At 36.4% G+C, this 14,476-nt stretch overlaps 1 protein-coding gene and 1 pseudogene across 2 annotated transcripts in view; one reads left to right on the forward strand and one right to left on the reverse strand.

Annotated features, from left to right (window-relative positions):
- Positions 1-14,476, reverse strand: part of TAB2 (TGF-beta activated kinase 1 (MAP3K7) binding protein 2) — an 88,321-nt gene that overhangs the window by 37,518 nt on the left and 36,327 nt on the right. For both annotated transcript variants that reach the window (XM_032651203.1, XM_032651204.1), the window contains one exon: positions 754-944. In XM_032651203.1, the coding sequence (XP_032507094.1) occupies positions 754-855 (102 nt within the window). In that variant the 5' untranslated portion in view covers positions 856-944. The remainder of the gene's footprint in view (positions 1-753; positions 945-14,476) is intronic.
- On the forward strand, positions 4,461-6,853 carry LOC116763270 (annotated as a pseudogene).

The raw sequence follows: 14,476 nt of genomic DNA on the forward strand, positions 1-14,476 counted from the left end.
ATCATTCATCAAGAATAAATATGTCTGAAACCAAATCACTTTTTTTTATATCTCCATTTTAACAAGCTGAAAAATAGTTCTTGATAGAAAGGTTTTACAGTTTAATCAAATGAGAAGGTACACTATCACTAACTATTTAGAATTACGGATTTCTAAAATTGTACGTACTAAGAAAAATGTAAAAATTTATTAGATAGTGGTATTAATTGGAAAACTTACAGATTAAATTAAGAGATATAAAAAGAAACATTTTTCTTCTTTAGCATTGGGACTTCAGGCATTGTCTAGTCAAATTTCCTCATTTTACAGATAAGAAAACTAAAGTACAAAAGAAGGCATATAACTTGTCAAATATGTTTAGGGTGCCTATTTAGGATTAGATCCCAAGTTTCCTGATCCCTTATTTAATGATTTTCTCACTTTCGTATGAAGACCTGGAATTTTTAAAAGTTCTGGCAAAATGGGGAAAGTGGGGAGTGAAGCAAGCTCATAGTAAGTGTGGACCATGTATCAATGCTTTATATTGAGATCTCATTTAATCCTCACATCTACTTTACAAGGTAGGTATTATCCATATGACAGATGGGGTACAGAGAGCCTAATAACTTGCGAAAGGCCACATGACTATCAGACACCAAAGCTCATCTCTCCATCATAGTACACTAATGCCAAAGAAGATAAAAGAGTTTTCTTTCAGTGTTTAAAAAAATACCAAGTTTGTATTAATAAATTCAGAAATCATTGAACACTGACCTGTAACATGCACCTGGATACAACAACTTCAGGTACTTCAGGGAATTTTTGTCGCAGGTCATGTAAAACCTGAAAATCAATTTGGTGGCTTCCTTGGGCCATTCGTATATTGCCTGATCAGGACTATTTGTACAGTAGGCAATTCTAGGCCTTAGTGGAAACAGTACTCATCTCTTCTGTCCAAGCATTTTCTGTGAAAGAAAGAAAAAAAACTTTAATGAGAACTGTTATAGAATGAATATTGTTGTGGATTTAAAATTTCAATACAAAAGGGTATGTGCTTTAGTACCTAATATTTAATATAAACTATAAAAATATTATTTAGTCCTATAATGCTTCCCATATAGTTATACTATCTTTTCAGTTTATAACTACTGGTGGCAAACTTTAAAATGTTCTAATTCCTATGTATTTGTATGCTTTATAATGGCATTCTAATTCCTACGTATTTGTATGCTTTAAAAGGCATTCAAATAAGAAACTGTCAAGGTTGTTTTTAAAATGGAAAACTGAGTAACTTTACTGATTTTTTTCTTAATGATCAGAGGACAGTCTAAGGTAAGTAATCTTGTTTACTTTACTTAAAATTTTTAAAGTTTGGATCCTGAAAAAGTTTGGTCCTACAGATAGCTTTGCCTGCTTTGTCTAAAACTGATCTGTAAATCAAAACATTTGATATTTTGCCTTAATTTTCAGATATACTTAATCTTTAAATGTGTAATCAATTCATTCTCAGGGGCTTAGCAGCATTTTATTCCCTCTGTTTCTATAAAATCAGTATTTTAAAAATGCTAATGCTTGGGCCCCAACCCCAGAGGTTCTGATTTAATTGGCTGGGAGCAGCATGAGCGTGTGGGTATTTAAAAGCTCCCCGAGTGATTCTAACATATGGCCCAAGTTGAGAATTACCTAACTTATTTATATTCCTAATATTCCTAATGTAAACCGTGCTTAATCTTCAAAGCTTCTTTGGGATATAAATAGTATAAAGTATATTAAACCTAAATAACATATTAAAATATTTAAAATCATCCCATTTGAATAATAATTAAAATACATTTCATTTTAGTATAAATTTGACAATAAGACAATCTCTTTAAAACAAATTTCTTATCTGTAGCATTTCTCTTTTCCATAAGCTTAAATACAAGTCTGTAAACTCTATAAATGTAGGAATTAGGTCTCTTTTGCCCATTATTAAACACCTAGCGCTTTGTAGACAGTTTTCAGCATAACAGTAGATATTAAAACACTTTTGAGTAAATTTAGTTATGATAGGACTCCCGAATCCTCAACACAATAAAAGCTCATTGAGATATCATGTTTGGTAAAGACTCTCAAGCTTTTTATTATCACGTGGTTACTTTTTCCTTAATTCTTTTGTCTGTGTGACTTCAGCTTAGTTACATCTCATAGGTAAAAGCACTGCCAAACCAAGTTATCTGCATTACACATTTCTCAAATCTATTTCTAAAACACACACACAGAGACACACACACACAATTTTTAGCACTCAATGCAGTGTTTCTAGAAATGGGTTGCAAGAGAAAAGAAAAGTACTGGAAATTAGCAAAGATATTTAAACATAACAATAAAGGGCGATAAACAGGCTACAGTACTGCTCATCTTGAGAAAGCCTCCTTGACTTCACTCCAGCTATCAGCTCATTTACCTGCCCATTCCCTCTTTTGGGCTAAACTCCTTGAAAGGGTGGTTTATACTTTGTCTTCATTTCCTTCCTCTTATCACTTTTAAATCCTCCCCAGTCAGGTTTTCATAGTTTTTCTCCACTGAAACTACACTTATCAAAGCTGTCCTGGATCTTCAGGTTGTCAAACTTAACAGTCACTCCTCAGGCCTCGTCTCACCAGACCTCTCTGTAGCTTATGATCTAGTCAACCACTCCCTCATTCTTTAAACAATTTCTTCACTTGGCCTCTGAGATTTATACTCTTCTGGATTTCCTCCTACCCACTAGCAGCTCCTTCTCAGTTTTCTTTGTCAGATCCTCTTCCCTTTCGGAACATCTAAATGTTGGTGAGTTATGGAGTTCAGATCTAGGGTTTCTTTTCAATTACACCTACATTCCTCTTCAAGGTAATCTCATCCAAACACACTACTTTAAAGAGAGGCTTTGCAAATCTGTATGTCCAACAGCAAGGGAGCTCTCTCTCCCTTGAGTTCCAGACTAATATAACCAGCTGCCTGCCTCACATATCCTTTTGGATATCTAAAATTCACTTCAAACTTACTATGTCCAAAATTGAACTCTCAATTTTCCCCCATCCAAACCAAACCTTTCCCAGTCTCTTTCATCTCCGTATATGGTACCACCAGTCATTCAGTTGGTCCTTCTCACATGCCATATCTAATCCATTATAAAGTTTGGTTGGCTGTTATCTGCAAAAGAATATTCTGAATCTGACCACTTCTCCCCACCTTTATTACTGCTCTTGTCCAAGCTGCCATCATAGTTCACCTAGACTACTACTGCGAAGGTCTCCTAACTGGTCTCCTCCCTGCCTTAACTCTTTGCTCTACCCCCACCTCCCACTCTATTGAACAGAGTGATCTTTGTGAAAAGTAAATCAGAACAATCATTTCCCCAGCGCAAAATCCTAAACAAGGCCCCTGGCTAACTACCACCCCCGGGGCTTTGTCTCCTACCACCATCTTTATTCCCTCAGTTCCAAACTAAGTTCCCTCACACTGGTTACTTTCCAAAGAGAAGCCAATCTCATTCCTCCCTTAGGGCTTTTAGACTCCTTGCTCCTTCTGCCTGGAACACTTTTCACTCAGATACTTGCATGGCTTTCTCTCTTACTTCATTAACGTCTCTGATCAAATGTCACTTCCTCAGAGACTGCTTCCTTGACCAATCTCTCTATCTAAAATAATGCCACACTTGTTTCCCTTCCCTCCCTATCACATCCTCATACCTTGCTTTTACTTCATAGCATTTATCAATATCTGACATACCTACCTACCCACCTGCCTATCCCTAAAGCATTAGCTCCACAGGATTAAGAACTTTGAAGTTCACTGCTGTATCCCCAGGATCTAAGTCAAAGATGTAACATTTGTTGGATGAAATAAAGGTTTTACTGTATGGTTTCTTCATATTTTTTGCTTCTAAAATGCATTTCAAATAACCTAGATTGGAAATTTATATACATAATTTGAGGGAGAGGCAAATAAATAAATTCTCAGTCTAATTCAGGACAACCTTTCTTATTTAAAAGTAGATGAATCATGTAAATAAATTTCAACTTATTCTATTGTTAAAACATATACAGAAATTTCCAAAGTTCTTCGAAAAACTCTTATCACGCTTGCTTTATAATAAAGACTATCAAGTACACTAACAAGAAAATTGTTCAAACGTACAACTGTATTTTAGGGATTCCACTTCCTGTAATGCCTAAGTAGCTCCTACTGGACGAATTCCCTCATGAGCAACTTCTATAACTAGACAACGTATAAAGAGATTGAAGGCAGAAACAGCAAAGGGGGAGTGGTGGTGCTGGGGGTGGGGAGGTGAAGGAAGTCAGTACGTAGAAGAAGTGGACAGCACAGGGTGATTTTCCATTTTTTAAATGGCTTTTAGCCAGAGAGCAGGCCTCAGTTGGTTTGCTCAGCTAAAACCCAAACAAATAAATCCATAGTCTTACTCACTTAATGAACCAAAGGATAGGTCATGTTATGGCATGACCACAACAGCTGAAAATCTAGCCAGTAAATCATAGAAAGGAGAGAAGCACCAAATTCTGTGTATAAATTCTGCACGTATCTCTGATCCCCAAGCTACACATATGGGAGAGATTCCAAACAGCCAGGCTAAGGCTAAAATAACAGAACTGACATTTCAGTTTGAAGTCTGAGTTGAGCCAAGTTAACTGCCTACTGAAACAAACAAGTAAGGAAGCAAACCACCAGCCAAACATCAATACCCACTAGAGGAACACAATAGACTCCAGAGTCTCTACAATGTGTCATTCATAATGTCCAAGTTATAAACTAAAATTATTACACATAAGAAACAGGAAAAACTGACCCATTCTCAAGAGAAAGGCAACTAAGGGAGACCAAGCCCAAGATGACCCAGATGCTAGAATTAGCACCTAAGGATTTTATAGCAGCTATTTTAACTATGTTCAAGAATGTAAAGGCAAATATACTTGGATTTCTCAGCCAAAATGAAACTATTAAAAAAATGCAAATTCAAGAAGTGAAAAATGTCTGAAATTAAAAAATTCACTGGCTAGATTTAACTACAGATCAGAAATGACAGAAGAAAGAGTCAGTGAACTTGAAGACAAAGCAATAGAAATCATTTTAACCTGAAGAGTGGAGGAAAATAAAAATGGTTGAGGTAGGGAGATGAACAGACCCTCAGGGACCTGTGAGAAAGAATCAATAACTCTAATACAATATACCTGTAAGTGGATATCCAGAAGAAAAGGGGAGGGAGAATGGGGTAGAAAAAAGTATTTAATGAAACAGTGGCTAAAAATTTCCCCAAGTTAGTAAATGATATAAATTTACACATCCAGAAGATCTTGACTGGCTCCCCGGCCATCTTGGAGGTTGCTCTTGGTTGGGCACCATCCTGCACCTAAGGCAGGAAGGTGGTGGTCACAAAGAAGACAAAAAAGTTGCCTAAGTCAATCAACTCTAGACTCCAGATCAACTCAAGATTCCAACTCCTTATGAAAAGTGGAAAGTACATGCTGGGGTACATGCAGGCTCTGAAAATAAGACAAGGCAAAGTGAAACCTGTCATCCTCACCTACAACTGCTCAGATTGAGGAAAACTGAAACAGAGTATTACGCCATGTTGGCCAAAACTGGTATCCATCTACAGTGGCAATAATGTTGAATTGGGCACAGCGTGTGGGAAATACCAAAGAATATGCACAATGGCTATCAATGATCCAGGTGATTCTGATATCATTAGAAGTATGCCAAAACAGATTTGTTGAAAGTAAATCATGCAAAATTTTTCTATAATAAAACTGGCCAGAGCCTGTTTTAAAAACAACAAACAAACAAAAAGATCTTGATCAAGAAGATCAGCAAACCCTCAACAGGAAAAGCCAAAGAAAACCACAGAGAGGCCTAACAGTCGAAGTGCTGAAAACCAAAGAAAAAAAAAAATCTTGAAAGGAGCCAAAGAAACGAAATATAGGGAAACAACAATTAAAATGAATGCCGACTTCTTATCAGAAACAGTGGAGTCCAGAAGATACTGAAATGACAAAATTTAAGTGCTGAAAGGGAAAATAAACAATCAACCGACATCCTGCATCCGGCAAAAGTAAACTTTAAGGACAAGGCAAGATAACCATTTTTAAATATAATCTTTGTGGGTGAGTGAATAAGTTTTACAACTAAACACATTATTGAAACGGACAGGTATTTATTTAATTACGAAAGGAAAACCAAGAAATACTTTACAACTTAATCTGGAAAATTATTTCTAATAATAACCAAAAATATATTTTCTATGGTTAAGATGCAAAATGACTGCTCTTCTGAGAAAATAAAGAAGTCATACTTTATAGGTATGCTTCTAACAGTAGGTGCAAAATTTTGGCACCTAACCTGCCACCAGCTCAAATGATCTAGGAGGAATAATTTCTTAAGGATTATAAACAGTAGCAGAGTATACACAGTACTACAAAACCCAACCGTAAATATACCGGAAGGATTTACAAAATGTGCCGTGTTCTTTCCTTTCTTAGGTATGTAAGCAATTTACTTCTGACCTCTCAATACTATGACAGTGCAGAGTACTAAGTATCAGTTAATGGCTCACTCAGACTTCACGTTATGATAATTATCAAGTCTTCATTTTCACTACTGTTTACCATGGTGAATTCTTCCAGAGTAAGAATTATAGTAAGAGTATAACACAAATAATGTAAGAATTTAACACATAATAATGTAAGAATATAACACAAATAATGGTTTAACTGTATTCACAAGAAGAGACCACAGTCTTCAGCTTAAAAAACAACGATAAAGAAAAGCAACAGGACTTACAGGTCTGATCAAAATTTGAGCATTTATGAGGTAACTGGATATTTAAAATTAGACTATCATCACCATCCACAACCCACGAATTTAAGGAGTGCCTAGTATGCAGCAGATACCATGTTGGAGATGCAAGTATCAGAGTCTATACCCTTGCTCTCCAGGTCACAGACATTCCTGGATTAAAGGCACCTCAAAACAAGCTCATAATTTAGGTAACTATTTTAACTTGTCCACTATTTTATATTCTGTCTGCCTCCTGCTACCAGATCTGCTGCCTGCTATCTCAGTCTGCCTTGGTGCTGACACAGTAATCTTTTTCATCCGTTTCACATCATTCAAAAACACACTGGAAGGGAGTACATGAGGAAAAACCATAAAGAGCAGCAGCAAGAAAAAGGTAGGGGCCACATCGTGAAGTGCCTTTTGGGCCATTAAAATTTGGAGGTTTTAGCTTCAGGGTAATGGGAAGCCACTGAAAGATTTAAGCTCAGAGGCAGGAAAGGTGACATGATCAAGAAAACCTGTATGTATGAAGAATGGCTATGGTACAGAGAAAAGGGGCAAAAGAATACATGAGAAGACCAGTTAGAAAAATGCTGTAGTGTAACCATGAAATAGTTAATAGCTTGTAACTGCAGAGATAGCAATGGACAGTGAGTAGAAGGAAAATCTTCAGGGATATTTAGGAAGTAAATTTAATAGAACTTTGAGATGGATTAGATACTGGGGTAAAGAAGGAGGTATAAAGATTGCTTTCTTATTTGCTCAGATGGTGGTCCCATCTATAAACTAGGGAACAACAGAAAAGGTCCAAGGAAACAAAGGGGTAGATTCTAAGTTTAGTTTTGAACATACTGAGTCTAGGGTACCTTTAAAACCTCAAAACAAATGACTCTACTACCCAAAGCAATCTACAGATTCAATGCAATCCCTATCAAACTACCACTGGCATTTTTCACAGAACTAGAACAAAAAATTTCGCAATTTGTACGGAAACACAAAAGACCCCGAATAGCCAAAGCAATCTTGAGAACGAAAAAAGGAGCTGGAGGAATAAGGCTCCCTGACTTTAGACTATATTACAAAGCAACAGTAATCAAGACAGTATGGTACTGGCACAAAAACAGAAAGATAGATCAGTGGAACAGGATAGAAAGCCCAGAGATAAACCCATGCACATATGGACACCTTATCTTTGATAAAGGAGGCAGGAATGTACAGTGGAGAAAGGACAGCCTCTTCAATAAATGGTGCTGGGAAAACTGGACAGGTACATGTAAAAGTATGAGATTAGATCACTCCCTAACACCATACACAAAAATAAGCTCAAAATGGATTAAAGACCTAAATGTAAGGCCAGAAACTATCAAACTCTTAGAAGAAAACATAGGAAGAACACTCTATGACATAAATCACAGCAAGATCCTTTCTGACCCACCTCCTAGAGTAATGGAAATAAAAACAAAAATAAACAAATGGGACCTAATGAAACTTCAAAGCTTTTGCACAGCAAAGGAAACCATAACCAAGACCAAAAGACAACCCTCAGAATGGGAGAAAACATTTGCAAATGAAGCAACTGACAAAGGATTAATCTCCAAAATTTACAAGCAGCTCATGCAGCTCAATAACAAAAAAACAAACAACCCCATCCAAAAATGGGCAGAAGACCTAAATAGACATTTCTCCAAAGAAGATATACAGGTTGCCAACAAACACATGAAAGAATGCTCAACATCATTAACCATTAGAGAAATGCAAATCAAAACTACAATGAGATATCATCTCACACCAGTCAGAATGGCCATCATCAAAAAATCTAGAAACAATAAATGCTGGAGAGGGTGTGGAGAAAAGGGGACACTCTTGCACTGCTGGTGGGAATGTGAATTGGTTCAGCCACTGTGGAGAACAGTATGGAGGTTCCTTAAAAAACTACAAATAGAATTACCATATGACCCAGCAATCCCACTACTTGGCATATACCCTGAGAAAACCAAAATTCAAAAAGAGTCATGTACCAAAATGTTCATTGCAGCTCTATTTACAATAGCCAGGACATGGAAACAACCTAAGCGCCCATCATCGGATGAATGGATAAAGAAGATGTGGCACATATACACAATGGAATATTACTCAGCCTTAAAAAGAAATGAAATTGAGCTATTTGTAATGAGATGGATAGACCTAGAGTCTGTCATACAGAGTGAAGTAAGTCAGAAAGAAAAAGACAAATACCGTATGCTAACACATATATATGGAATTTAAGGGAAAAAAATGTCATGAAGAACCTAGGGGTAAGATAGGAATAAAGACGCAGACCTACCGGAGAACGGACTTGAGGATATGGGGAGGGGGAAGGGTGAGTTTCGACAGGGCGAGAGAGAGTCATGGACATATACACACTAACAAACGTAGTAAGGTAGATAGCTGGGGGGAAGCAGCCGCAAGGCACAGGGATATTAGCTCGGTGCTTTGTGACAGCCTGGAAGTGTGGGATGGGGAGAGTGGGAGGGAGGGAGACGCAAGAGGGAAGACATATGGGAACATATGTATATGTATAGCTGATTCACTTTGTTATAAAGCAGAAACTAACACACCATTGTAAAGCAATTATACCCCAATAAAGATGTTTAAAAAAAAAAAAAAAAAAAGAAATGTACTTTTTCCTAAGAAAAGAGATAGTACCTAAAAAAAAAAAAAAAAAAAACCTCAAAACAGTGATATCACAGAGGGAGTTGGGATATATGGACCTGGAGCTCAGAGGAGAGGTCTAGGCTGCAGATAAACATTTGAGAGGCATCTATGGTGCTGGCATTAATTAAAATCTGAGCATAGATGAGACAATCCTACCATATAATTTAAGAACAGTCAAAGAAAAATACTCTTGGTTATATTATGTATAAAACATCATACAGTCACTATTAATTTTTTCCCTAAAGGCCAACATTCCTTCCAGCCCAAACACTAAACATTATATACAAAAATTGATTTTAAAATATCTTAATTTTTTGTTCCGGAACTATTTTAAGGATATACCCTATAATGAAAAATTAAATAAAAATGTAAAGAAGAAAACATGTACATAGTTTTTTAAAAGCCAAACAGTACTACAAAGTTTATCAAGAAACCAGCAATTTCCCTGTCTCATGCCTCTCCACTTTTATCCTATTCCATATTCCACTGTCAACACTGAGCTGTTTCTCCACATTCCTACAAAGATGATTATAGGGCTATTTCTTGATTTTTCAATTTTATACATTTTCTATGGATTTCCTACTGTGGAAAATGAAGAGTTAGCTTTATAACTTAGTTCCCATCCCATAATATAACCATGCTTCTTCACTCCAATGTCCATCTGCCCAATACTTATTTCACAATTTTTTGCTTAAATCCATATTCAGTATTTATATTACTTTTTCCTGTAAATACTGTTAGCCTACACTTAATCTATTATGAGGGGTGGATTATATTGCCAAGGTCCTTCCCCTACTAGCATTTTGGGAAGAAAAGTGTGTGTGTTGTTAATGAAAAAACTGTAGAATATTAACCATATGTGACCAAAAGCTGGCTTTCCATCAAGTCCAAGAAAACAGCAAAGCTCTCGCAATTCTAACCCCAGGAGAAATGGGGAGAAACGAGAGGGGAGGGGATAGGGGTAAACACTACTATTCTACTATTGAAATTATAGATTTAGATGAGATGTATTACTTTTAAACAAACCTTGACAAGAGATTAAAAAACAAACAAAACCCCCAAACTATGACTATACAGATATGTAAAAGATTAAAGTTGACTGCTCCTGGCCAGGAGGTACCATACAAAATAAATGATGGAGGAAAGCAAAATTCCCAGAGATCTAACTTTTAAGAAAAAAGGAGTGGACTTCCCTGGTGGTACAGTGGTTAAGAATCCATCTGACAGGGCTTCCCTGGTGGCACAGTGGTTGAGAGTCCATCTGCCGATGCAGGGGACACGGGTTCGTGCCCCGGTCCGCGAAGATCCCACATGCCACGGAGCGGCTAGGCCCGTGAGCCATGGCCGCTGAGCCTGCGCGTCCGGAGCCTGTGCTCCGCAACGGGAGAGGCCAGGGCAGTGAGAGGCCCGCGTACCGCAAAAAAAAAAAAAAAAAAAGAATCCATCTGACATTGCAGGGTATATGGGTTCGATCCCTGGTCCAGAAAGATCCCATGTGCCACGGAGCAACTAAGCCTATGCTCTAGAGCCTGCGAGCCACAACTACTGAAACCCGTGTGCCTAGAGCCTGTGCTCTGCAACAAGAGAAGCCACCACAGTGAGAAGCCCGTGCACCACAACAAAGAGTAGCCCCCGCTCACCACAGCTAGAGAAAGCCTGCGTGCAGCAACGAAGACCCAATGCAGCCATAAATAAATTAATTAATTAATGTATAAAAAGATAAATAAAAAAGAAGTAACTGGTAATGTATCTTATATAAACTACTTAGATTTATGTAATTTAAACTTGACAAAGTGTTGGCCTTTATTATTAAAGTCTTATTAAAAAAATAAATCAATGAATAAATTAAATGTAACTCTCAGATAAGCTTAAAACTTTCCTAAGCAGTAGAATTTCAAGAAACAATACTCTAACCATCTGTTTCTAAAATTTTCTGGCGAAAGAACATGTTAATAGTTAAAAACAGAAATAACACTGCTAAATATTTCACCCTCAATTTCTACATTAGTGGGCATTGTTTCATTTAATAAAATGAGACAATTAAATGGCTGGTTAAGTATAAATTCTAAGATTCTATAATTTGTGCTCATTTATTTATGAAATTTAATCTGTCACTTACTTGCAGTGTCTTCTTGGGCAAATCATTAAACTCCTCTGTGTCTCAGTTTCTTCACCTACAAAATGGTGATGACAGAGTAGCTACCTCACATGATTTTGAGTAATACACATAAGATAATAAAAAGGAACACAGAGCAAGCAAACAAGTAAATAAAATAGCTTATGTAAATGGTAGCCATTAACACTATCATTTCTTCCTTGTAAAATGAAGGAAACTCCAAGAATTTACAGGATTAGTGATAACACAGTGAAAATTAATGGTATTACACTTGCCTGGCCTGTAGCAAAAACTACAAACACTAGTAGTAATAATTATTTATTCGAAATATCATGAATTTACACAAAGTACAAAGGAGCAAAACCTTAGCAAACACAGCTGCAGGCCACTCTGGCTGCAGAATACTGAAGGAGTTGACTGAGCCTTTGAGGCCTTCCTTTCCCATGTATATGGGACAAATAATTTGTTTTAATTAGGTAACTCAGATAAAGCTACCTGAAAACCAAATAGTAGGTTGCATCTAAGTGCCAGATAAGTGATATAAACTGTGCTATAGGTGTTTAAAGGGCTCTCTGGGCTGAGGGAGGGTGTGGGAGGGTCTTGAATCATGGGTACTTAAATAAGAAGGTTAAAGTATGAAGCAAGGCAACCAAATACTGGGCAGGTTCTGGAGACAATGAGTCAGTCACCTGTCTGGCTAAAAGAAGGAGGGACAGGAGGAAAGGGAATTATGAAGAAGGAGTTTGGGGTGGTGAGTATCTACAAGAGAAGACGAGAAAGGCCAATGAAGGCTGCAAGTGTACAGTGGCCTTTATCATAGAAGATCTTGAGTTAACACTAACCGTTTAGTATTATTATGTAAACTGGTATACATATTTTATCTTTGCCCAGTTTGTACATGGTTGAGTTTTGCTGGAACAAATTTAATTACTATAACAGAAAAAATACAGTTCATGGTGAAATATCACAGAGAAATAGGATGAAATATATAAAACTAAAATTCACTTCCCAACTGCATTAGGATTCTCCTTTAGCTTGCGGACAAGAAGGAGGTCTTTCCACTTTAACCATATATACCATCCTAAAATTTAACTCTGATTTCCATAGTGACTTCCAGAGACGATAATTTTTTCTATAAACAATGGAATCTTGAGTTGGATAGAACCCTAGGAAATTGTCTTATAAAAGTATATATATTTAAGAGGTTAGAGAAAAGCCTTGCTGCCCAGTAGACTCCTTTTACCAGACTTCCTCTTCCATTCATCTATCCAATTTTACCTCCTAAAACTAACCCTTGACAACAAACAGAAATTTTTACACAAGTAATGTTAGTTTCAAAGTGGAGAGACTACCTTGTTCACTGCTGCTGTACCCTAAACACTTAGAAAGTGTAAGGCAAGTAGTAGATGTTCAAAAAATACTGTTGCAATAAATCTCTGAATACAGATCAGAATACATCTAGATTAAAGACTACTATAAAAAATGGTAGCTATCCCTCCAAACTAAAGTGTCTGCCTTACCCCCGGCTATGTCAGTGCTGTTGTAATACTTGTTTTGAAACTGTAAATTTGTTTCAATGCAATTGATATGTTAGGGAACAGTTTGAACACTAAATGAATTTTGCTGTGATTTTATCTGCCAGAAACACTAGGTTAATGCAGAAAACCATACTCAGCTGAAACAAGCTGCATGTGAATACACAAAATGTGAATGTGAACACACCCCAACCATCTGCCAGCTACCTCAGCTCACTGCATCTTCATGGAATCAGTCACACCCATCCACAACTTGTGTTCAACTTCCCTTGTGATTTCAGAAAACTCTTCTTCAACCACTTCACAATAACAAGCTTCCACAACTATGTGGAAACTTCTTTTACAAGGCAAACTTCAGGAGGGTTTAAAAGCAAAATACAATATTTATTTGTATAACTATTGTACAAGTATTTACATATTTCTTAGCCACTTAACATGTGTAAAACTATACTATCATGTTTTTTAAGGTTCCTATCTTTCTAAGTGTTCACTGATGACATTTTGAGTGTTGTACCCCAATTCCATGTTTACCGTAAGTCTTGTAGGGTTTTGTTTTTTTATTTTTGACTGTATTATTTTCCATAGTATGGTGTTTTTTAGCAACATATATGTCAAATTTTAACAGAACTGTTTGTACTGCAAAGCCCCTGACCTCAAAAACGGTTACTCAATTCCCCAGGATGTCTAATTGGAAGGTAGAATGTTTCAACTTACATATTTGGTTGTCAATATGATGTTAACAGTTTCTTATTACTAATTTTAACTTGTGTCTCTCTGTGGACTGGCTGACAGGATCAGACTGTGCAGTGAGTTAGCTATAACTTTTATAAAGTTAAAGCAAGTTTTGAAACTTTTTGGCCTCAATGAAGATTTCAGAATTAAACGTAAAAAAAAAGTATTACCTTCCTAATTATATACATTATTTAAAATACCTTTTTCATTATTGGTGTAGTATGTAACTATCTCATCAAATGCCAAGTAGGTAATCGTTGATGCACTTCACATCTGATTAACTTTAAAAGAATTTACAAATGCCATTAATTGAATATGAAAAATCTCAAAATTAACTTTAACAGCAAATTTTTAGAACTGTATTTCTTGGAGCATGATATTACATCTTTATTAAGGCAAAGCAAACTCGCTGCCCCCCAAATTCTATAATATCAAGTTATTTTCCTGAGATTTAAAATGTAAGAATTATAGCTATGGCAATTAAAAATCTAAAATTCAAATACTATCATCATCTACAATTAAAAACAGGGTAAGTATAATTCACCTATAGCATAAACTTTAGCATAAAACAGCTGTAATACTGAATCATTTTACATAGATATTT

The sequence above is a fragment of the Phocoena sinus genome, chromosome 12 (genome assembly GCF_008692025.1).
Source record: "Phocoena sinus isolate mPhoSin1 chromosome 12, mPhoSin1.pri, whole genome shotgun sequence".
NCBI classification, from domain to species: Eukaryota; Metazoa; Chordata; class Mammalia; order Artiodactyla; family Phocoenidae; genus Phocoena; species Phocoena sinus.